Source organism: Cebus imitator, unplaced genomic scaffold, assembly GCF_001604975.1.
Source record: "Cebus imitator isolate Cc_AM_T3 unplaced genomic scaffold, Cebus_imitator-1.0 Scaffold432, whole genome shotgun sequence".
Lineage (NCBI taxonomy): Eukaryota > Metazoa > Chordata > Mammalia > Primates > Cebidae > Cebus > Cebus imitator.
Window position 1 is genome coordinate 1,689,975 of NW_016107747.1, and position 23,570 is coordinate 1,713,544.

A 23,570-nucleotide genomic window follows, 5' to 3' on the forward strand; every position below is an offset into this window, starting at 1 on the left:
ATGGGCGACTTCCCGTGGCTCCAATCACCAGCCAAAAGGGCACCCGGACTGGTGTATTTTGTATGGAGAACCGCGGCTCCGGGGCGCCGACAAAGCAGCCGCATGGGGCAAAGCAGTGGCGCTGGCCCGCACAGCCATGCTGGCCGAAACGGCCGCGCTGGCGACCTGTGGAGCTCCTCCGCCCGAGAATTTCCTAGTCTGTGGGCAATAAAAACGCGGTGTCCACTCACCCTCTGCACTTTCACTGGGAGCTGCAATCCTCAGCTGTTCCTAAACGGCCATCTTGGATCCTCCTCCCGCGAAAATTTCTTTTTTTTTGAGACAGTTTTTCACTCTTGTTGCCCAGGCAGGAGTGCAATGGCATGATCTCGGCTCACTGCAACCTACATCTCCTGGGTTCAAGTGATTCTCCTGCCTTAGCCTCCGAAGTAGCTGGGGTTACAGGCATGTGTCACCATACCCAGCTAATTTTGTAGTTTTAGTAGAGATAGGGTTTCACCATGTTGTTCAGGCTGGTCTTGAATTCCTGACCTCAGGTGATCCACCTGCTTTGGCCTCCCAAAGTGCTGGGATTACAGGTATGAGCCACCGCTCCCAGCCGGGATGTTGAACTTTGTCAAATGCTTCTTCAGTATTAATTGAAATGAGCATATTATTTTTGTCCTTTATTCTGTTAATATGATGTATCACATTGATTCATTTGCATATATTAAACCATCCTTGCATGCCTGGGATAAATCCCACTTGGTCATGACGCGAGATCTTTTAAATGTGTTGAATTCAGTTTACTAGTATTTTGATGAGAATTTTTTTCATCAATGTTCATCAGGGATATTGGCCTGTAGTTTTCTTTTTTGATGTATCTTTGTATGATTTTGATATCGGGGCAATATCAGACTCATAGAATGAATTTGGAACTATTCTTTCCTCCTTTCTTTTTTGACATAGTTCAAGTAGGATTGGTATTAGTTCTTTAAATGTTTGGTAGAATTCTTATCTTTTACCCTTTCTACTCAAAATATTGGTAGTTTACACACCACAATTACAGCATTATGATATTCCATATTTTTCTGTGTAGTTGCTATTACCAGTGTATTTTGAACCTTCTGATGACTTCTTATTAATGTTGCGTTGTTTCAGAATTGAAGAACTTCCTTTCTTAGTCATTGTAGGACAGTTTTGTTGTTAATGAAATCCCTCAGCTTTTATTTGTCTAGGAAAGTATTTCTCCTTCATATTGAATAATTATTTTGCTGGATATGATATTCTAAAATACAAGTCTTTTCCTTCAGCACTTTAAATATGTTATACCACTCTTGGTTTTTACTGAGCATTCTGTGGTCAGATGTATTGGAGCCGTATTGTGTGTAATTTGTTTTTCTTTTCTCCTGTTCCTTTTAAGATATTTTCTATAGACCTTTGGGTTTGATTATTAACTGTCTTGAAGTCATCTTATTTGGGTTATATCTGCTTGGTGCTCTATAACCTTCTTGTACTTGAATGTTGTTCTCTTTCTCCAAGTTTAGGACGTTCTCTCTTATTTTCCCTTCGAATAAACTTTCCACCCTTATTTCTTTTTCTTCTTCTTCTTTATGGCCAGTAACTCTTAGATTTGTCCTTTTCAGGCTATTTTCTTGATCCTGTAGACATGCTTCATTTTTTAAAACTTTTTTCTCTGATCTCCTCTGATTGTGTATTTTCAAAAAGCCTATCTTCAGACTCACTAATTCTTTGTTCTGCTTGACAAATTCTTCTGTTAAGAGACTCTGATGCCTTGCTTAGTATGCCATTTGCCTTTTTCAACTCTAGAACTTCTGCTTGATTTCTTACAATTATTTCAATCACTTTGTTAAATTTATTTGATAGGATTCTGAATTCCTTCTCTGTGTTATCTTGAATTTCATTAAGTTTCCTCAAAATAGCTAATTTGAATTCTCCATCTGAAAGGTCACATACTTCTTTTGTTCCAAGATTGATCTCTGGTGGCTTATTTAGTTTGTTTGTTAAGGGTGTGTTTTTGTGGATGGTTTGCTGCTTGTAGGTATTCACCAGTATCTGGGCATTGAAGAGTTATATATGTATTGTAGTCTTGGCCTTGAGTGAACATTGGTGGTAGGCAGGCAGTACTTTCTGTGGTCCTAGGGTGGTGGCAGCCAAGGGAGAAGCTCCTCTGCTTGTGGAAAGGGAAGGGAAGAGTGGGAAAATCTTTGTCTTATGGCTTGGGTGCTAGCTCAAGCACAGTAGAATAGAGCACGAGGTGGAGTCCTAAGGTTTCCGACTCCAGACCCTGGTGCCCAGATGGCATTTCTGAGCCTGCCTAGGACTGGGAGGAACTCACTACTCTGAAGGGAAGAACACAGCCTGGCTGGTACTGCCATCTCCTGACTGTATCCGCATTAGGGGGCATCCCAAGCCCAGTGATGCTGGGCTCTTTCAGACTGGTAGAGGTACAATGGTGGTCTTGGATAAGAACTGGAAGAATTCCCTGGATTACCAGGTGGAAATTCTTCTCCTCTTCCTTTACTTTCTCCCAAACAAATGGAGTCTCTCTGTAATGAGCTGCCTGGAATTGAAGATAGGGCAACACAAGCACCCCTGTGGCTACTACCACGGGACTATGCTGAGTCAGATGTGAAGCTTGCACAGCACTGAGTCTCACCTAAGGCCTGGGGTAACCACTGCTTGGTTACCACCTATGTTTACTTAAGGTACTCTACAGTCAGGAGATGGCAGTACCAGCCAGGCTGTGTTCTTCCCTTCAGAGTAGTGAGTTCCTCCCAGTCCTAGGCAGGCTCAGAAATGCCATCTGGGCACCAGGGTCTGGAGTCAGAAACCTTAGGACTCCACCTCGTGCTCTATTCTACTGTGCTTGAGCTAGCACCCAAGCCATAAGACAAAGATTTTCCCACTCTTCCCTTCCCTTTCCACAAGCAGAGGAGCTTCTCCCTTGGCTGCCACCACCCTAGGACCACAGAAAGTACTGCCTGCCTACCACCAATGTTCACTCAAGGCCCAAATATTCTTTAGTCAGCTTGTGGTAAATGCTGCCAGGTCTAGGACCCTCTCTTCATGGAAATGGACTCCCCTCTCACCCAAAGCACGCCTGGAAGTCCTATCCAAGAGCCAAAGCCTGTAGTCAGGGATCCCAAGAGCCCAATTGCTGCTTTACCTCACTGTGACTGAGCTGGTACCTAAGTTGCAAAACAAAGCCCCCTTTACTCCTCCATGTCCTTTGCTCAAGCAGAAAGAATCTCTCCCAGTAACCACCATAGCTGGGAATGGACTACATCACATCTAAGGCCACCATGTCTCTGTGTCTCACCCAAGGCCCATGGCGAGTACTGCCTGGCAACAATTGCTGATTATTTGGGGCCCAGGAGATTTTTAGTCAGCAGGTAATGGATCCTGCTTCCTTTCAAGGCCGTAGGCTTCCTTCTGGCCCAGGGTTTGTTTAGAAATGTCATCTGGGACCTAGGGCCTGGAATGGACCTAAGGACTGTCTGGTGCCCTATTCCATTATAGCTAAGATGATATCCAAGTTGCAAGGCAAAGTTCTCTTTACACTTTCCTCTCCTCTCCTCAAGTGAGAGGAACGAGTGCCTCCTGGACCTGTATGCTGCACTGCCTAGGGTGTGGGATATGCATTCCCTGGTGGTGGTGCAGGCATTCCCTTGGTGACTTTGGCTGGTGTCTCACTAGGTTGCATGCCCGCAAGCCCACTGGCTATGAGCCCAGCAAAGCACCAGTGCTTGCCCAGAAATTGCAGTATTTGGGGCTTAGACTGCCTTTCAGCTTTATTTAGGACCCCGAAGTCCTTCAGCCTGCAGTGGCAAGGCTTGCCAGAATTCAGGTTTATGCTACTGAGATGGGTGATTCCCTCTGGCTAGGACTGGTTTAAATTCTTCCTCTACGGGCACAGGATGAGTTATGCCCAGTATTGCTTTCTGCTGTGAAGGGGCAGCACTGAGTTCCAGTGCAAGGTCTCATAATCACTGCACTGTCTCTTCTCCAAGCACACTCTCTATCTGCACCATGCAGCCACTGCCAAGGGGATGAGGGCGAAGTGGTTAAGCAATTCAAGACTGTCTTTCCTATGCCCTTCAGTGCCTCTTTCAGTGATATGATATTAAAACCAAGTACTGGATTGTTTACCTGATGGTTCCTATGAAGGTGCTTTTTGTGTGTGTGGAGAGTTGTTTAATTTGGTGTTCCTATGGGGAGGATGATTAGAGGATGATTAGTGGAGGCTTCTATTTGGCCATCTTGCTCCACTTCCCTTAAAATATGTTTGTTTCACCTAAGGAAACTTAATGGGTGAAAAACTCCTTTTGGTGGTGGTGATGAGATGACACTCAGGGCAACTGTGCTAGCTGCACCTCAATTTATTCTTCAGGGATTAAGTTCCAAAGAATTACATTGTTCTATAGCATGCAATAGACATACTATTTATGTTTAACACCATTTATTAATTCTTTTATTAAACACATTTTATTAGATATCAACTTTGTATCAGATGATATTCACAACTAGCCCATCCAAGACTATTTAATTTTTGTCTACCATAACAAGGATGCGAAACATTCCCCTAACAACACCTGTAACTCTGTCACTTCAGGAAACTGGATTTCCAATGTGATGTTGTGGGAACATGGCAACTACTCCATCACCTTATGAAAGTCCTGAGGGTTTCTTCTTTTTTTACCCTGCAACTGGTATGCAAGCATAACTGGATCTTCTCTCAGCTCCAAGTCATTCAGCACAAATATATCACTTCCTCCCTATCAATGTGCTTTACTACTACAGAATCCCTTTACAAGTAAAATAGAATGAAAAATGGAGATTGTGGTTAGTTGTTGAATGTGTGTGTGGTAGTGGGTAACAGGGTAATAAGAGATAAAGTTGGGGCTACTTGGAGAAAGAAGAGGAACAGTGTGAAGGAGATACAGATAGACCAAGTGGCTGCTAAGAAAGGTCAGGTATTCATATCATAGGACTGACATCAGGCCAATGTATGTACTTTCCCTAGGGAGCCAGATTGACTTCCCAAATTACCCTGAAGTTGAGTCAAACAACCTCAATTGAAACCTCAGCTCAACCCTTTGCTAGTTGTGAGACCTGGGAAAGTGACTTAACCCCCTTAAAGTTCAGTTTCTTTAATGGTAAAATGAGGGTCATTATGATCATCATCATCATGATGTATAAGGAATTTTTGTGAGAAATAAAATGATGTATGTAAATAACAGTCTAATGCTTGGCACCTAGACATCCTAATTAAATGTTAGCTATTTATACTTTTACTATGAATAAGTTGCTAATTATCTGTTTTTAAAGTCAACAATAGAAATTGGGGTTAGCGAGGCTCTTCTGACAACTAAATTGAGGATTAAAGTGAAAAAAAAACCACCAAGCTAAAAATAGCAGAACCTTCCTGAGGACACTGAAGACTTCAGGTCTAAGTGTATATCTATAGCCATTAAGAAATAAAAGGAGTTTCTCAAAACAGGTCAATGTATCATCTTAGGAGATAAGATGGCATAGCTGAAGATGACTCTTCTTACCTCAGTTCGGTGCACCAGCTGCTGAGTTGCATCATCATTCATACGAAAAATTTCCAGAAATGGGTCAGATTTGCTGAAGAAATCCTAAAATACATAAACATCAATGAATTGTTTTTCCTCCTGCATTTGATCTAGTCCTGATCAATGAGGAATATTAATCAACAGGAAAACCCTCTTGATTTCCTATTGTCCGTATGTGGAAGGGATGCCATGCTTGTCCTCTCTTGCTGCCCAATTCTACCCAAACTCTCTTCTCTTTACCTGTGATGATGTGCCTCACCCTTTCTTCCTTTGTTCCTCATCCCTGTGATCCAGGCTTGGCTAGAGTGAATTGCATCCAAATGCTAAGTTCTTTGTAAAGTCAGTACCTGGTGAGTTGAAATTCAAAGTATCCTTCAAAGATCAATTCAAATTCCAGTTCTTTGAAAATCACTGTATCTGTTGTTTTAAATAGGCTCATTATAGTTACTGTAAAGCCTATTTAATGACTACAATGTCTGGATCATCTGTAGGTCTGTTTTTATTATCTCTTTCTTGGTTCCACCTCTTGGTATGCTTATTAATTTTTTATTAAATAGTAGACAATGTGTAATGAAGATCACGAAGGTTTTTACATGAGTCTTTAGCTTCTAGCAAGTGATTAGAATGGGAGAAATCTCCTGAATCCAATTAGGATTCAGCTATTTAGAGGTTGAGTTTCTTCAAATGTCTTTAAAGCCCCAATCATTTTCTGATTCCCTTTACTCCTTGGGTATAGTCCTTAAAGGACCCTAACTGAAAACCTAGTGTTCATGAGAGGTGTTTTTCCTTGACAAGTGTTCAATACCATTTTTTATTTGTGAGACTCTCAAACGCTCTGTTTATCTATTTCTCAGCTCTAGGTTTTTGTTCAGTTTCTCTCTGTGCTGCTTTTGCTAATTAGTGAAGCCACTCAGACTGTTGGACTACTTCTCTTCTCTGCCACATCTATGAGTCTTTATCCCCTGCTCTCTCAATAGCCCCGAACTTCAGTTTTTCTTCCCAGTCTCATGAGACCACCAAAAGCTTGGCTCAGTTTCTGCTTCTTAGTAGCTTTTTTTCTCTAGGCTTCCCAGCCTTTCTATCCACACTATTTTACGAATCAGCCTTGAGGAATTCCCTTGAGTGGAAAATCTGCACAGAATGTCTTAATCACCTCCATGGGTTTCTCTTCTGCCCAGTTTCTTGACCCATCAAATTTTCAATGCCTCAGGACTCTCAAATACGTGTCTCTGGTATCTCTTCTAGTGTTTTGTTTGTTTTTAGTGAGAGACTGATGTAAAATAAATAAGGGACTCATTGTTGGAAATGGAACCTATGTCTATCCCTTTTAAAAACTTGATTTTTACCCCAGTAGATTATAAATTCTCAAAGAGGAAGAACTCTATTTTCCTTTATATTTTTACTATTTCCTCTATGTTTTCCATAGTGTCTAGATTTTAGTAGTACACAATGTTTATTGAATGAATGAATAAATATATGAATAAGTGAATGAATACCTGGTATAGAATAGGAGGTTATCTGAGCAATAACCTTTTTCATCACATTTTTACTGCGTATTTCACCAGGTGATTTTTTTTTTCCAGAAATCTAGACTTTAGCAGAATTAAGCCCATGTTTGCCTTAAAAGTCATTTTTTATTCCAAATTCAGCAAGCCAGAGTCAAACTCATTACTTTCCTTTGGTCTCTACTTCTAAATTTTTCTTTACTGTCGATGTCTTTACCAGCCATCCCAGTCTTCAGCTCAACAAAATATTTGTAGGGCATATACTGATCATAGAGCTTTTGTGCTTGATGTTAAGATGTAAGAACAGATAGAACCTGATCTCAGTCTTTCAAAGTACCATCTAGATTGCTGGTAAGAAAAGTATACAAATAAATATGATACAGGTCTAGATATAAATTAGTGAATGAATGAATGAATAAATGAATGAAGGTACAAGAAGTGTTGAGGGAAGAGAGGGGAGTTGATGAATTTTGAACAGACATAGAGGGGGATACTCCAAGTAATTTAATTAGACTGTAGCTTGAGGAAGCATAGGGGAGGAGTTGGCAACAATGCTGGCAAAGTTGGCTCCATGATGTGAAGGGCCTTCAATGCTCATTTGAAGTCTTTGCACTGGCCTGGAGAGGCAGGGGGAAGCACTGAAGGATTTTGAGCAGAAAAGTAAAATATAGTTGGCTCTGTAGTGAAGAATGTCAGTCTAGAATCTTTGTAGGATGAAAGAGGAGATGAGAGGTGGGAATAACTATCTTACCCTTTGCTCTCCTTCCCACCCAACCAGGAACCAAACACCATACTCTGCAACACTCAGAGTCTGGACCATCCCCTACTATTCTATTTCTGAAGGTTATCAGATTATCACAGCCTTCATCTTATCAAGAATCCAAAATGGTGGCTTTCATCATCATCTTGCCCTTCAAACATTGTCTATCCCCCAAAATGGCCCATTTCTCTCTCATTCCCACCTTTATGCATTTACTCAAGACATTTGCCTCTTAGGCCTGCTTCTGTTTCTATAGGCATCTTAAAAATCAAAACCTCTCTCTTCTCTGNCCCTTTCCACAAGCAGAGGAGCTTCTCCCTTGGCTGCCACCACCCTAGGACCACAGAAAGTACTGCCTGCCTACCACCAATGTTCACTCAAGGCCCAAATATTCTTTAGTCAGCTTGTGGTAAATGCTGCCAGGTCTAGGACCCTCTCTTCATGGAAATGGACTCCCCTCTCACCCAAAGCACGCCTGGAAGTCCTATCCAAGAGCCAAAGCCTGTAGTCAGGGATCCCAAGAGCCCAATTGCTGCTTTACCTCACTGTGACTGAGCTGGTACCTAAGTTGCAAAACAAAGCCCCCTTTACTCCTCCATGTCCTTTGCTCAAGCAGAAAGAATCTCTCCCAGTAACCACCATAGCTGGGAATGGACTACATCACATCTAAGGCCACCATGTCTCTGTGTCTCACCCAAGGCCCATGGCGAGTACTGCCTGGCAACAATTGCTGATTATTTGGGGCCCAGGAGATTTTTAGTCAGCAGGTAATGGATCCTGCTTCCTTTCAAGGCCGTAGGCTTCCTTCTGGCCCAGGGTTTGTTTAGAAATGTCATCTGGGACCTAGGGCCTGGAATGGACCTAAGGACTGTCTGGTGCCCTATTCCATTATAGCTAAGATGATATCCAAGTTGCAAGGCAAAGTTCTCTTTACACTTTCCTCTCCTCTCCTCAAGTGAGAGGAACGAGTGCCTCCTGGACCTGTATGCTGCACTGCCTAGGGTGTGGGATATGCATTCCCTGGTGGTGGTGCAGGCATTCCCTTGGTGACTTTGGCTGGTGTCTCACTAGGTTGCATGCCCGCAAGCCCACTGGCTATGAGCCCAGCAAAGCACCAGTGCTTGCCCAGAAATTGCAGTATTTGGGGCTTAGACTGCCTTTCAGCTTTATTTAGGACCCCGAAGTCCTTCAGCCTGCAGTGGCAAGGCTTGCCAGAATTCAGGTTTATGCTACTGAGATGGGTGATTCCCTCTGGCTAGGACTGGTTTAAATTCTTCCTCTACGGGCACAGGATGAGTTATGCCCAGTATTGCTTTCTGCTGTGAAGGGGCAGCACTGAGTTCCAGTGCAAGGTCTCATAATCACTGCACTGTCTCTTCTCCAAGCACACTCTCTATCTGCACCATGCAGCCACTGCCAAGGGGATGAGGGCGAAGTGGTTAAGCAATTCAAGACTGTCTTTCCTATGCCCTTCAGTGCCTCTTTCAGTGATATGATATTAAAACCAAGTACTGGATTGTTTACCTGATGGTTCCTATGAAGGTGCTTTTTGTGTGTGTGGAGAGTTGTTTAATTTGGTGTTCCTATGGGGAGGATGATTAGAGGATGATTAGTGGAGGCTTCTATTTGGCCATCTTGCTCCACTTCCCTTAAAATATGTTTGTTTCACCTAAGGAAACTTAATGGGTGAAAAACTCCTTTTGGTGGTGGTGATGAGATGACACTCAGGGCAACTGTGCTAGCTGCACCTCAATTTATTCTTCAGGGATTAAGTTCCAAAGAATTACATTGTTCTATAGCATGCAATAGACATACTATTTATGTTTAACACCATTTATTAATTCTTTTATTAAACACATTTTATTAGATATCAACTTTGTATCAGATGATATTCACAACTAGCCCATCCAAGACTATTTAATTTTTGTCTACCATAACAAGGATGCGAAACATTCCCCTAACAACACCTGTAACTCTGTCACTTCAGGAAACTGGATTTCCAATGTGATGTTGTGGGAACATGGCAACTACTCCATCACCTTATGAAAGTCCTGAGGGTTTCTTCTTTTTTTACCCTGCAACTGGTATGCAAGCATAACTGGATCTTCTCTCAGCTCCAAGTCATTCAGCACAAATATATCACTTCCTCCCTATCAATGTGCTTTACTACTACAGAATCCCTTTACAAGTAAAATAGAATGAAAAATGGAGATTGTGGTTAGTTGTTGAATGTGTGTGTGGTAGTGGGTAACAGGGTAATAAGAGATAAAGTTGGGGCTACTTGGAGAAAGAAGAGGAACAGTGTGAAGGAGATACAGATAGACCAAGTGGCTGCTAAGAAAGGTCAGGTATTCATATCATAGGACTGACATCAGGCCAATGTATGTACTTTCCCTAGGGAGCCAGATTGACTTCCCAAATTACCCTGAAGTTGAGTCAAACAACCTCAATTGAAACCTCAGCTCAACCCTTTGCTAGTTGTGAGACCTGGGAAAGTGACTTAACCCCCTTAAAGTTCAGTTTCTTTAATGGTAAAATGAGGGTCATTATGATCATCATCATCATGATGTATAAGGAATTTTTGTGAGAAATAAAATGATGTATGTAAATAACAGTCTAATGCTTGGCACCTAGACATCCTAATTAAATGTTAGCTATTTATACTTTTACTATGAATAAGTTGCTAATTATCTGTTTTTAAAGTCAACAATAGAAATTGGGGTTAGCGAGGCTCTTCTGACAACTAAATTGAGGATTAAAGTGAAAAAAAAACCACCAAGCTAAAAATAGCAGAACCTTCCTGAGGACACTGAAGACTTCAGGTCTAAGTGTATATCTATAGCCATTAAGAAATAAAAGGAGTTTCTCAAAACAGGTCAATGTATCATCTTAGGAGATAAGATGGCATAGCTGAAGATGACTCTTCTTACCTCAGTTCGGTGCACCAGCTGCTGAGTTGCATCATCATTCATACGAAAAATTTCCAGAAATGGGTCAGATTTGCTGAAGAAATCCTAAAATACATAAACATCAATGAATTGTTTTTCCTCCTGCATTTGATCTAGTCCTGATCAATGAGGAATATTAATCAACAGGAAAACCCTCTTGATTTCCTATTGTCCGTATGTGGAAGGGATGCCATGCTTGTCCTCTCTTGCTGCCCAATTCTACCCAAACTCTCTTCTCTTTACCTGTGATGATGTGCCTCACCCTTTCTTCCTTTGTTCCTCATCCCTGTGATCCAGGCTTGGCTAGAGTGAATTGCATCCAAATGCTAAGTTCTTTGTAAAGTCAGTACCTGGTGAGTTGAAATTCAAAGTATCCTTCAAAGATCAATTCAAATTCCAGTTCTTTGAAAATCACTGTATCTGTTGTTTTAAATAGGCTCATTATAGTTACTGTAAAGCCTATTTAATGACTACAATGTCTGGATCATCTGTAGGTCTGTTTTTATTATCTCTTTCTTGGTTCCACCTCTTGGTATGCTTATTAATTTTTTATTAAATAGTAGACAATGTGTAATGAAGATCACGAAGGTTTTTACATGAGTCTTTAGCTTCTAGCAAGTGATTAGAATGGGAGAAATCTCCTGAATCCAATTAGGATTCAGCTATTTAGAGGTTGAGTTTCTTCAAATGTCTTTAAAGCCCCAATCATTTTCTGATTCCCTTTACTCCTTGGGTATAGTCCTTAAAGGACCCTAACTGAAAACCTAGTGTTCATGAGAGGTGTTTTTCCTTGACAAGTGTTCAATACCATTTTTTATTTGTGAGACTCTCAAACGCTCTGTTTATCTATTTCTCAGCTCTAGGTTTTTGTTCAGTTTCTCTCTGTGCTGCTTTTGCTAATTAGTGAAGCCACTCAGACTGTTGGACTACTTCTCTTCTCTGCCACATCTATGAGTCTTTATCCCCTGCTCTCTCAATAGCCCCGAACTTCAGTTTTTCTTCCCAGTCTCATGAGACCACCAAAAGCTTGGCTCAGTTTCTGCTTCTTAGTAGCTTTTTTTCTCTAGGCTTCCCAGCCTTTCTATCCACACTATTTTACGAATCAGCCTTGAGGAATTCCCTTGAGTGGAAAATCTGCACAGAATGTCTTAATCACCTCCATGGGTTTCTCTTCTGCCCAGTTTCTTGACCCATCAAATTTTCAATGCCTCAGGACTCTCAAATACGTGTCTCTGGTATCTCTTCTAGTGTTTTGTTTGTTTTTAGTGAGAGACTGATGTAAAATAAATAAGGGACTCATTGTTGGAAATGGAACCTATGTCTATCCCTTTTAAAAACTTGATTTTTACCCCAGTAGATTATAAATTCTCAAAGAGGAAGAACTCTATTTTCCTTTATATTTTTACTATTTCCTCTATGCTTTCCATAGTGTCTAGATTTTAGTAGTACACAATGTTTATTGAATGAATGAATAAATATATGAATAAGTGAATGAATACCTGGTATAGAATAGGAGGTTATCTGAGCAATAACCTTTTTCATCACATTTTTACTGCGTATTTCACCAGGTGATTTTTTTTTTCCAGAAATCTAGACTTTAGCAGAATTAAGCCCATGTTTGCCTTAAAAGTCATTTTTTATTCCAAATTCAGCAAGCCAGAGTCAAACTCATTACTTTCCTTTGGTCTCTACTTCTAAATTTTTCTTTACTGTCGATGTCTTTACCAGCCATCCCAGTCTTCAGCTCAACAAAATATTTGTAGGGCATATACTGATCATAGAGCTTTTGTGCTTGATGTTAAGATGTAAGAACAGATAGAACCTGATCTCAGTCTTTCAAAGTACCATCTAGATTGCTGGTAAGAAAAGTATACAAATAAATATGATACAGGTCTAGATATAAATTAGTGAATGAATGAATGAATAAATGAATGAAGGTACAAGAAGTGTTGAGGGAAGAGAGGGGAGTTGATGAATTTTGAACAGACATAGAGGGGGATACTCCAAGTAATTTAATTAGACTGTAGCTTGAGGAAGCATAGGGGAGGAGTTGGCAACAATGCTGGCAAAGTTGGCTCCATGATGTGAAGGGCCTTCAATGCTCATTTGAAGTCTTTGCACTGGCCTGGAGAGGCAGGGGGAAGCACTGAAGGATTTTGAGCAGAAAAGTAAAATATAGTTGGCTCTGTAGTGAAGAATGTCAGTCTAGAATCTTTGTAGGATGAAAGAGGAGATGAGAGGTGGGAATAACTATCTTACCCTTTGCTCTCCTTCCCACCCAACCAGGAACCAAACACCATACTCTGCAACACTCAGAGTCTGGACCATCCCCTACTATTCTATTTCTGAAGGTTATCAGATTATCACAGCCTTCATCTTATCAAGAATCCAAAATGGTGGCTTTCATCATCATCTTGCCCTTCAAACATTGTCTATCCCCCAAAATGGCCCATTTCTCTCTCAGACACACTTCTAGCTGATTCCCACCTTTATGCATTTACTCAAGACATTTGCCTCTTAGGCCTGCTTCTGTTTCTATAGGCATCTTAAAAATCAAAACCTCTCTCTTCTCTGTTTCCCTATGGATGTGGGCTACATTAGCTTGTTCCTATGTGCCCTTGGGCTCCTCTTGTAACTTCATGCTTTGCCTCTTTAAATAGATTGTTGGTCCCTCAGGGGATGTTTTTATGATTCTAATTGCTAACTACAATATAAGAACTTTCTCATTTTTTTCCTTTTTACTGATAATTTAAAACTTTTGTTACCATCACTTTTATTTAAAGATGAAAAATACAGAAAGAGAGATGACAAAAATAAAAAGAAGGAAAAAAGAACCCATAATTCCATAGCCATCAATAGTATTTTGGTAAATCTTTTTCTAGACTCTGCATATACTTTTCTTTCTTTTAAAAATTTTGTAATCATGATCTATATACAATTTAGTACCCTATTTCTTTTGCTTGTTGTATATTTGTTATATATTGCAATGCTTTTTCTATTTTATTTCATATTTTTTTTAAATACCATGAATGAATTAGGCAAACGTTATTGTCAGGAGGGCATGTGATAAAGTCAAAGAAAGAAAGGTCAAGTACAGTCTCTGTCTACAAGTAACTGAAAATCTATATGCAGCACACTGGCTTTAGCATTGCGTTCAGATCTCAACTCTACCATATATAATCTGAAAAACTGTGGACAAAATATTTAATTTCTCCAAGGTGTAGTTTGCTATTCATAATGGAAGGGGTATCACCCTTTGCCTCATAGTGACATAGGAGAATTAGAGGTGCTGGTGCATGGGAAATGTTGAGTCCAGTGTCTGGTACATGGTAAGGAAAAATGTTAGCTGCAAAAATCCTCGACAAAATACTAGCAACCCAAATCCAGTGGTATAACACAATTTAATCTATCACAATAAAGTATGCTTTAATCCTGGGAAGCAAGGTTGGTTCAATATATACATATCAACCATATGATCATCTTAGTAGATGTAGAAAAAAAGGTTTTGATAAAATCCAACATCCCTTCATGATAAAAACCCTCAACAAACTAGGCAGTGAAGGGACATACCTGAAAATAATAAGTGCCATCTATGACAAACCAACAGCCAAGGGCAAAAGCTTGGCTGTTGGTTTGTCATAGATGGCACTTATTATTTTTTTGCCCATATTAAAGGGCAAAAGCTTGAAGCATTCTGCTTAAGAGCAGGAACGAGACAAGCATGTTGACTCTCATCATTCCTGTTCAATATAGTACTGGAAGTTCTAGCCAGAGCAATCAGGCAAGAAAAAGAAATAAAAGGCATCCAAATAGGAAAAGAAGTCCAATCGTCTCTCATTGCTGATGATATCATTGTATACCTAGAAAACCCTAAAGACTATGCCAAAAGATTCCTAGAACTGATCTTCAGCAAAGTTTGAGAATACAAAGTCAATGTACAAAAATCAGTAGCATTTCTATGCAAAGTGAGAGCTCCATCAAGAACACAATCCCATTTACAATAGCTACAAAAAAATGAAATGCCTAGGAATACATCTAACCAAAGAAGTAAAAGATCTCTACAAGGAAAACTACGAAACGCTGGTGAAAGAAATCATAGATGACACAAACAAATGGAAAAACATTCCATACTCATGGATCAGAAGAATCAATATCGTTAAAATGGCCATACTGCCCAAATCAATCTACAGATTCAATGCTATTTATATCAAGCTACAAACATCATTTTTTCAGAGAATTAGAAAAAGTAATGTAAAATTCATATGGAACAAAAAGAGCCTGAATCAACAAAGTAATCCTAAACAGAAGGAACAAAGCCAGAGGCATCACATTACCCAACTTCAAACTACACTACGAGGCTGCAATAACCAAAGCAGCATGGTACTGGTACAAAAACAGACACCTAAGACCATGGAACAGGATAGAGAACCCAGAAATAAAGCCACATACCTACTGCCATCTCATCTTCAACAAAGTTGACAAAAATAAGAAATGAAGAAAGGGCTCCCTACTCAATAAATAATGCTGAGATAACTGGCTAGCAATATGCAGAAGAATGAAACTGGACTCTTACATTTTACCATATACAAAATTTAATTTAAGATTGAATAAAGCTTAAAATGTAAGACCTCAAACTATAAAAATCCTAGAAAAGAACCTATGAAATATCCTTCTGTATGTTGGCCTTGGCAAATAATTTATGGCTAAGTACTCAAAAGCAACAAAAACAAATTGCAACAACAAAAAAATACTGACAAGTAGGACCTAATTAAACTAAGGAGCTTCTGCATAAAGAAAAAAAAAACTATTAACAGAGTAAACAGGTGGTCTATAGAGTGAGAGAAAATATTACCAAAGATCTAATATTCAGAATCTATAAGGAACTTAATTCAATATGGAAAAAAATAAATAAATAACCAGATTAAAAATTGGGCAAAGGACACGGGCAGACACTTCTCAAAAGACAACATACCAGTGGTCAATGAACATATGAAAAAATGTTCAGTGTCACTGATTGTGAGAGAAATGCAAATCAAAACCACAATGAGATACCGTCTCCCACCAGTCAGAATACCTATCACTAAAAAGTCAAAAAATAGCAGATGTTGGTGAGGCTGTGGGGAAAAGGAAACACTTATATACTGTTTGTAGGAATGTAAATTAGTTCAGCCACTGCGGAAAGCAGTTTGGAGACTTCTTAAAGAACTTAAAACAGAACTACCATTCAACCCAGTCATACTATTACTGGTATATACCCAAAGGAAAAGAAACCGTTCTGCCAAAAAGGCGTATGCACTCGTGTGTTCATCACAGCACTATTCACAATAGCAAAGGCATATAATCAATCCAGGTGCCCATCAATAGTGAACTGGATAAGGAAAATTTGGTGCTTATATACCATAGAATACTACAAAGCCATAAAAAAATAATAACGCTGTTTGTAACACCCTGGATGCAGCTGAAGGAAATTAACAGAGCAGCAGAAAATCAAATACCACATGTTCTCACTTGTAAGTGAGAGCTAAACATTAGGTATGCATGGACATAAAGATGCGAAAAATGGACAATGGTGACACCTGGAGCAGGAAGAAACGGAGGGGAGCAAGAGCTGAAAAACCACCTATTAGGTGTTATGCTTACTACCTGGGTAATGGGATCATTTGTACTCCAAACCTCACTGTCATGCAATATACTCATGTAACAAACCTGTACATGTAACCCCTGAATCTAAAATAAAAGTTGAAATCTTAAAAAAAAAGTTGGCTGCTATGATGATTATCAATAGAAGAGAAAATTCATGAAGACACTTTGTAAAAAATGATGCAAGTATCGGGGATGATTACTATTAAGAAGGCATCTGATTCATGGAAATGAAATAAATTCATAAGCACCTCAGTATCTCAAGTGCACACTCAGAAATTCATAGCTTCAAAACACCAACTCGGGTCTAATTGTGTGGTCACATTAATTAGGAATTTTCAGCTTTGTAAACTTGATTATCAGCACTAAGATGGCCACTGGGACAGTTCAGTGCAATAAAGATGAATGAATTGGGCATTTTACTGAAGTTTTGCTGTGGTAAAGTTCTTTAATAACACAGAGACCATATTATTCTGCTTTCTTACTTGGATATAAAAGAAATTTAGTTAAGTGAGAGGGTGATAAGCAATTAGGAAGCAATGTATATGTATAACAGTGATCTCGTAAATAGAATATTGGACCTAGAAGAAATTATCTGAAAGATGCAGGCATATCCAGGCTGTATGGCTTACTAATTCTGTGACTCTGGGAAATGTCTGAATGGAGTGTGCTTTATCTGTAAAATGGAAATAAAGATACTAACTTTTGGGAATATGCTTATGAGTTTTGGGGATAATGTAGGTTAGACACCTGACACTTGGCACATTAATAGATGCTCAATAGTTATAAGTTTTCTATCATTAATGCAGACTAGATGACAGTTTCTAAGCAGGCATACTTAAACGGTAAAATCACAGCACATTAGGGAGAGATTTTACATTGTTTTAGAGTAAGGGTCAGCAAAGTATGACACATGAGCCAAATCTGGCTTTCTGTTTGTTTTCGTGAATCAAGTTTTACTGGAACACTGCCACACTCATTCATTTTTGCATTGTCTACGGCTGTTTTCATGCTCCAAAGGCAGAGCTGAGTAATGGGGGCAGAGATCACATGTCCTGCGAAACCTAAAATATTTACCACGTAGTCCTTTATTAAAAGTTGGCTAACCTCTACTTTAGAGACAGATGTGTTTACTTATGTTGCATCCCATCAAACTAGCATCATGGGAACACTAAAAATGCAGTCTATAATTATTACTATTACATATGTGGAGACCACAAGTGTGAGATTTAGTTCCAATGAACCAATATGAATACTTTCTCAAGAATGGGAAGAGAAAGAATCTTTTGTCAGCTTGAATGCTGCAAAGTGATTATTACATTTCTGCCTCTACTTACTTGTTAGATTAACTGCCAACTAGTTGCTAATGTAACAAATGTGTTTTAGAAGTTAGAAAGTCCCTTTCTTTTCTTTTATTCAATTTTTTTTATTGCATTTTAGGTTTTGGGGTACATGTGAAGAACAAGCAAGATTGTTGCATAGGTACACACATGGCAGTGTGATGTGCTGCCTTCCTCCCCATCACCTATATCTGGCATTTCTCCCCATGCTATCTCTCCCCAACTCCCCACCCCCCCTCTTTCTTTACTAAGTGAATTGAATTAACATTAGATAAATAAGTTACTTCTCACAAACCTAAGCTATTTTATGTGCTCTCATTGAAGTGTGGGGAGATAATTGCTAGTCTGCTGAAAGACAAATTAAAAATGACTATTGCTGTCAAAAAGCATGGTGCATTTCTCTGTCGCTATGGTTCACAAAAGTACTTAATGGTTTCCCATATACCCTGTAACAGGGGTTCTCAAACTTTTGTTCTTAAGACTCCTTTACATTCTTAAAAATTACTGTGGCTCCCAAAGAGCTTTTGTTTATGAAGGTTATATGTATTAACATTTATATTATAAAACTGTTAAATTGTTACAATATTTGTTATACTATTTTAAAAATAATAAACCTACTACTTCCTAACAAAAATAGTATTTTAATGGAAATATTTATCATAATTATATTTTCCAAACTTAAAAAATAGTGAGAAGAATGGCATTAGTTTACATTTTTGCAAACCAATTTAATGATTAGCTTAATAGAATGCAGCAGAATCCTCATATTTGTGCTGTATTCAATCTATTGGAATATGAGGCAACATATAGCCTCTGGAAGACTCCACTGTACATGCATAGGAGAATGAGGGTGAATAACGAAAATTATGTCTTAGCATTATTATGAAAATGGTATTGATCTCATGGATTCCCTGCAAAGGTACTGGGACCATGCATCATACTTGGAGGACTGCTGCCTGACCTTCCCTCTTACCTCCCTTCTTCCTGGCTTCCTACTTCCCTGAAATACATGAAAGCATTTCCAAGTCCTCCATATTCTGAGACCAAACCACCTTCTATTCGTTAACTCTCTGCTCCAAAAGACTCAGATTTTGTCAGGCAATTTGACTGAGTCCCTCTCCTGCACTGATTTCTTTTATGAGTGTGTACCTGTGTGGCTTTTGGTAAGTCATTTTACATCTCTGAAACACAAAACTTGCATCTATAAAATAAGGCAGTTGGATTACACAGTGGCTTTTTACCTGAAGTGTGTAGACTCCTGGGGGCTACCAGAGTTACTGCCAAGGGACTGCAGATCCAGATGTCCTACAATCATTGTCTGAAGTCGATAGAGCATTTTTTTCCTACATATTCATACTCTAATTTTTAAATGTATGTAGAAACTAGTTACTTTCGTGATACTCATTAACACAATCAAAATTAGGAGGATTATTTTATAGTGACTTTTAGTCATACAATAAGTTTAACTAGATACAGTAAGTTTTAACAGCTAACATGTAGGTAGCCATAGTAAAATTTTTTAATGCTAAAAGCTAGAAAAGAGTCCTCCTTGAGAGCATCTGGGAACTATTTTTCCAGCTGTGACATGAAATAATTGTACTATTTTATTCTATTTCTATCACAAAAATATTGTGGCAGATTGCATTTTGTAAACTTGACCACAAGTTCATAGTCCATATGCTTTTTCTGCAGTATGATTTTGCCACTGCCCCAGCATGGTGTGGAGTCCTAGAATCTGGGCTGGCCTTATGACTCTCTTGTAACCAAAAGAATGCAGCAGAAGTGATGACAATGACTTCCAAGTCCAAGAAGGGTGAGAAAAGGCCATGGAGCGTCTCCCTTGTTCTCTTGAGATGCTCTTTCTGGGGGAAGCCAGATACCCTAAAGGAAGCGTGACTACCCCAGGACCACCATGTAGGCACTCTGGTGGACTGTTCACAGCCAGCTAAGCACAGCCATTCAGCCATCTCATGCACCAGGCATGTGAGTAGAGCTAGTGTGGACCATCCAGAGAAGCTCATCTACCAGCTGAATACCACTGAGTGACTTGCATCAGCATCATAGACAGCAGAACTGCTCAATTGAACCTGATTCAATTTCTGGCCCTCAAAATCATTCACTATAACAGAACAGCTCTTCATTTAAGTTACCAGGTTTGAGATGGTTTGCCATTCAGCAATAAAAAACCAGAGTGGTAGTATTGTGTCTTTGGGTAAATCATTATAACTTGCTGAGCCCTTGTTTCCTGAAGAGGTTGTGTGAAATGATCTTTATGGTATCATCTAACTCCTCAATTCTACAACTTTGCCCTCTTTCCATCTGAGACCATTTACCTCCCAGTCCAAACTGGAGCAAATGTCTCTGATTTGTTCTCTGAATTACTAAGGATCTGGACATATAGCCACATTTGAAGGAACTGGGGTCTCCAGGACTGGGGCAGTGAGGCTCAGCAATAACCAGGGCCCTGGACAATCAGTACAGTCAATAGTGGGAATAGCCATTTAGAACCATTTTAAATGCTTCAGGGGGCTCTTTCAGTTTTCTGAGCAAGTGTTCATTTGACCAAAGGGAAACTGCTCAAACACTTCAAAGCCAACTGGTCCAAGAAACCTCCAAGTCCCCTTTTACTGTAACATAAATCAGTTAGAGGAAAAATTAGAGGTACTTAAGAGCCTACTAAGCATAGATAAACCATTATAAGCCATTAAGCAAGTAGCTTAAAACTGTTATACACTGACCCAATGGCTTATAATAGCACCAGGAAGATACTACAAAGTGTTTTGTGAGTTCTTCTGAAGCTTGGGAAGATGATAAAGGGGAAGGAGTATAACAGTTGTGAAAAGGTGAAGTTAAAAGCTCACTCCCAACTGACATCAATGCACACTGCAGTTCCCAGCACCTAGTTCATGCTAATGTCAAAAAGGTAGCAGCTCTTGATGGTTTCACATAATCTACTCGAGATACTTTTAAAATTTAAATATAATTAGTTTGTAACGATAAAGTATTTCTTGATGTCCCCAGGTAGAATAAGTTGGCCTTACTAGGACACACTATTATATATCACTTATCACATTCTATTATGGTTATAGTATTACTATATCATTGTTTTTTAGATGTATGTTTCACTTCAATGATGAATTCCAGGTTGCAGATACGGGAGTGGAATGTCTATTTTTGATATGTCTTTTTTCCAGAACCTCATGCATAACAAGCGCCCAACAAAGGTTTGGAAAATGAATGATGAATGAGTGAACAAATGAACAAATATAAGAGTGAACCAATGAATACATAAATGGGCTGAGTATTAATACCCAATAAATAGGAGTTGTACAATGAATAAATGTGATACTGCATAAAAAGGTCTTAACCCTGTACTTGGCAAACATACGTGCTTAATAAATGTCATTCTTCTTCCTTTTCACATCTTCTCCTCTCCCTTAGAATGTCTCTAGAAATAGAGTTAAATAATGTTTACCTGTGTACATCTGACCTGTGGCATTTGGAAACAGTTTTGGTGTAATAAAATTGTCCCGTTTTAATTATAGTCTCTTCCCCTTCTCATCAATCGTTTCTTAGTTTGGGGGAAACCTTACTTCGTAGACCTCTCTGAATTTTTGGATCTGTTTGATAATGTGGGTGAAAGGGAAAAAATAGCTGCAGGGGGAAATCGGATTAAACCGTGTGCTAGCTTTATTACTTCCTTCAATAAGGTTAATGCCGAACACTTTACCTTGTCATCCAATTTTCGTGCATTGAATGCAAGCTCAACGTAGTCATCATTGCCAGATAATTCTTCCGCAATCACCTAAAGAAAAAAGCACACATCAGCTGCAGTAGAGGGTGGATTCCTCAGCTCCAAAACCCATGAGCAAATTTAGGTCCTGTTTGGTTGAAAACTCAACAGAGACAAATGTTGGGCAAGGAGTTTTTTCACAACCCTAGTGACTATAGCACAGCAATTCTAGATATTCAAGGGAACTCCCTGGAATAGACAATGGTGAATAACTAGACACCATTTATGCTGAGCATGAGAACATAAGAGATGGGACCCAAGCTGGAGGAAAAAAATAGAAGAGCAGTTTGGAAGAGCTTCTTTCTTTAAAGGTCACATGATATTGGATAGTATTTCTATAATTAACTACAATTTTTCCCCTTTGGTAAATCATAGAGAAGGAAGAACAATAATATTTCTTTACTGTTTTGAGTGAGACCAACAAGAAATGGTGGAATAAACTAGTTTCTATGTCAAACTTTTCTAATTCCTATTTTTCAAAAGACTGTCCCTGGGTTTTCTGAGATGAGGGTGTGTGTATATGTAAGGATCTAAGCCCTAATACCCAAGAACAGATCATTCCTGACAAAGATTTTGGTATAAGAAATCATGGACCAAAAGGCTTTCTCATAACGGGTAAATTTCCAATACTTAATAGTTAGTGACTCTCAACAAAGCCTTGGAGCAGAAATTGGTGGAGAAAGCAGAAAAATAATGACGACAAAAACAAAAATCTAGGGGCCAGTCAAGTTGCATGTAAGTTAAAACCTTTATAAATTATGTTAGGATTTACCAGGTATTCTCTGGACTTCCTTATCCTTTATCCTGATAAGCACATGGATATGTTTATCAAATTGCTTATGTCAAGATACTGAGATTTAATTCAATTTTGCCTCTTTTTTATCTGAGCTCAACAATTCCATTACGAGTTGGGTCCATATGCTCTCAATAGTCACTGGTAGTATTCCAAATATTTTGGAAAATTTAAGTTATTTTCATCGAATCTTAAAGCTAAGATGGCTGCCTTAAGAAAGATAGACCCAAAAATGTATGGGCAACTGAGAGTAGAGAACGTGAGTCCAGGTATACAGGAAAGACTCCAGAAGTGCTTGATAACCCAAGAACTATCATATTTGTATTTTTCATTTGGTCCTCTTTCATCCCTTACCACCTTAAGGCCTCTTATACTTCATTTGAGTGCTGACCCTTAGCTATTTTGCAGTCACAGACACCTTTGGAAAATGATGAAAGTTCTGATTTTCTCCATCTGCAGAGACCTAGAAAATTTCACGTACTTTTTCAAGTATTTTCTAGAAGTTATTAAAGCCAATGTTTTGATCTAAAGACCCAAAATTAAGAGAGCATTTAAACATTTAAAATTAAGAAAAAGATCATACTTTTCTGGGATGTGTAGAGGAAGAAAATCTCAGAATATCTCAGAGAAAATATGGCAAGATGAAATTTTGTTCTTTTGGGAAAGAACCATAGCAAACTTATACCTGGATCTACTGGGTTTGTGGGCTCTGGGAGTGAACCCATGGGTCCACGGCTTTTTAGGGCACCATTAGGGTCTTCAAAGACCACTTGAATTATGGCTGAAGATGTAAAAGCTTTAACATGGCAGTGTCATTTAAAATATTCAAGCAATAAACTCAGGTAAGTTATTGTGAGAATGGCCACAACTTTCACTGAGAACCCTTTTGAATTTTTTCCTGTGCTTAAAAAAAAAAAGTTCAGGGCCGGGTGTGGTGGCTCACACCTGTAATCCCAGCACTTTGGGAGGCCAAGGTGGGTAGATCATGAGGTCAGGAGTTTGAGACAAGCCTGGCCAACATGGTGAAACCCTGTTTCTACTAAAAATATAAAAATTAGCTGGGTATGGTTGTGGGCATCTGCAATCCCAGTTACTCTGGAGGCTGAGGCAGGAGAATCGTTTGAACCTGGGAGGTGGAGGTTATAGTGAGCCAAAATCACACCACTGCACTCCAGCCTGGATGACAGGATGAGACTCGGTCCCCCCACAAAA

General features: G+C 39.3%; 1 protein-coding gene across 1 annotated transcript in view; it reads right to left on the reverse strand.

Moving 5' to 3' along the window:
- Positions 1 to 23,570, reverse strand: part of LOC108290352 (copine-4) — a 249,371-nt gene that overhangs the window by 141,819 nt on the left and 83,982 nt on the right. The window contains exons 5-6 of the mRNA XM_017510143.2: positions 21,503 to 21,577; positions 10,775 to 10,858 (exon numbers count right to left, since the gene is read on the reverse strand). Coding sequence (XP_017365632.2) covers positions 10,775 to 10,858; positions 21,503 to 21,577 — 159 coding nt within the window. The remainder of the gene's footprint in view (positions 1 to 10,774; positions 10,859 to 21,502; positions 21,578 to 23,570) is intronic.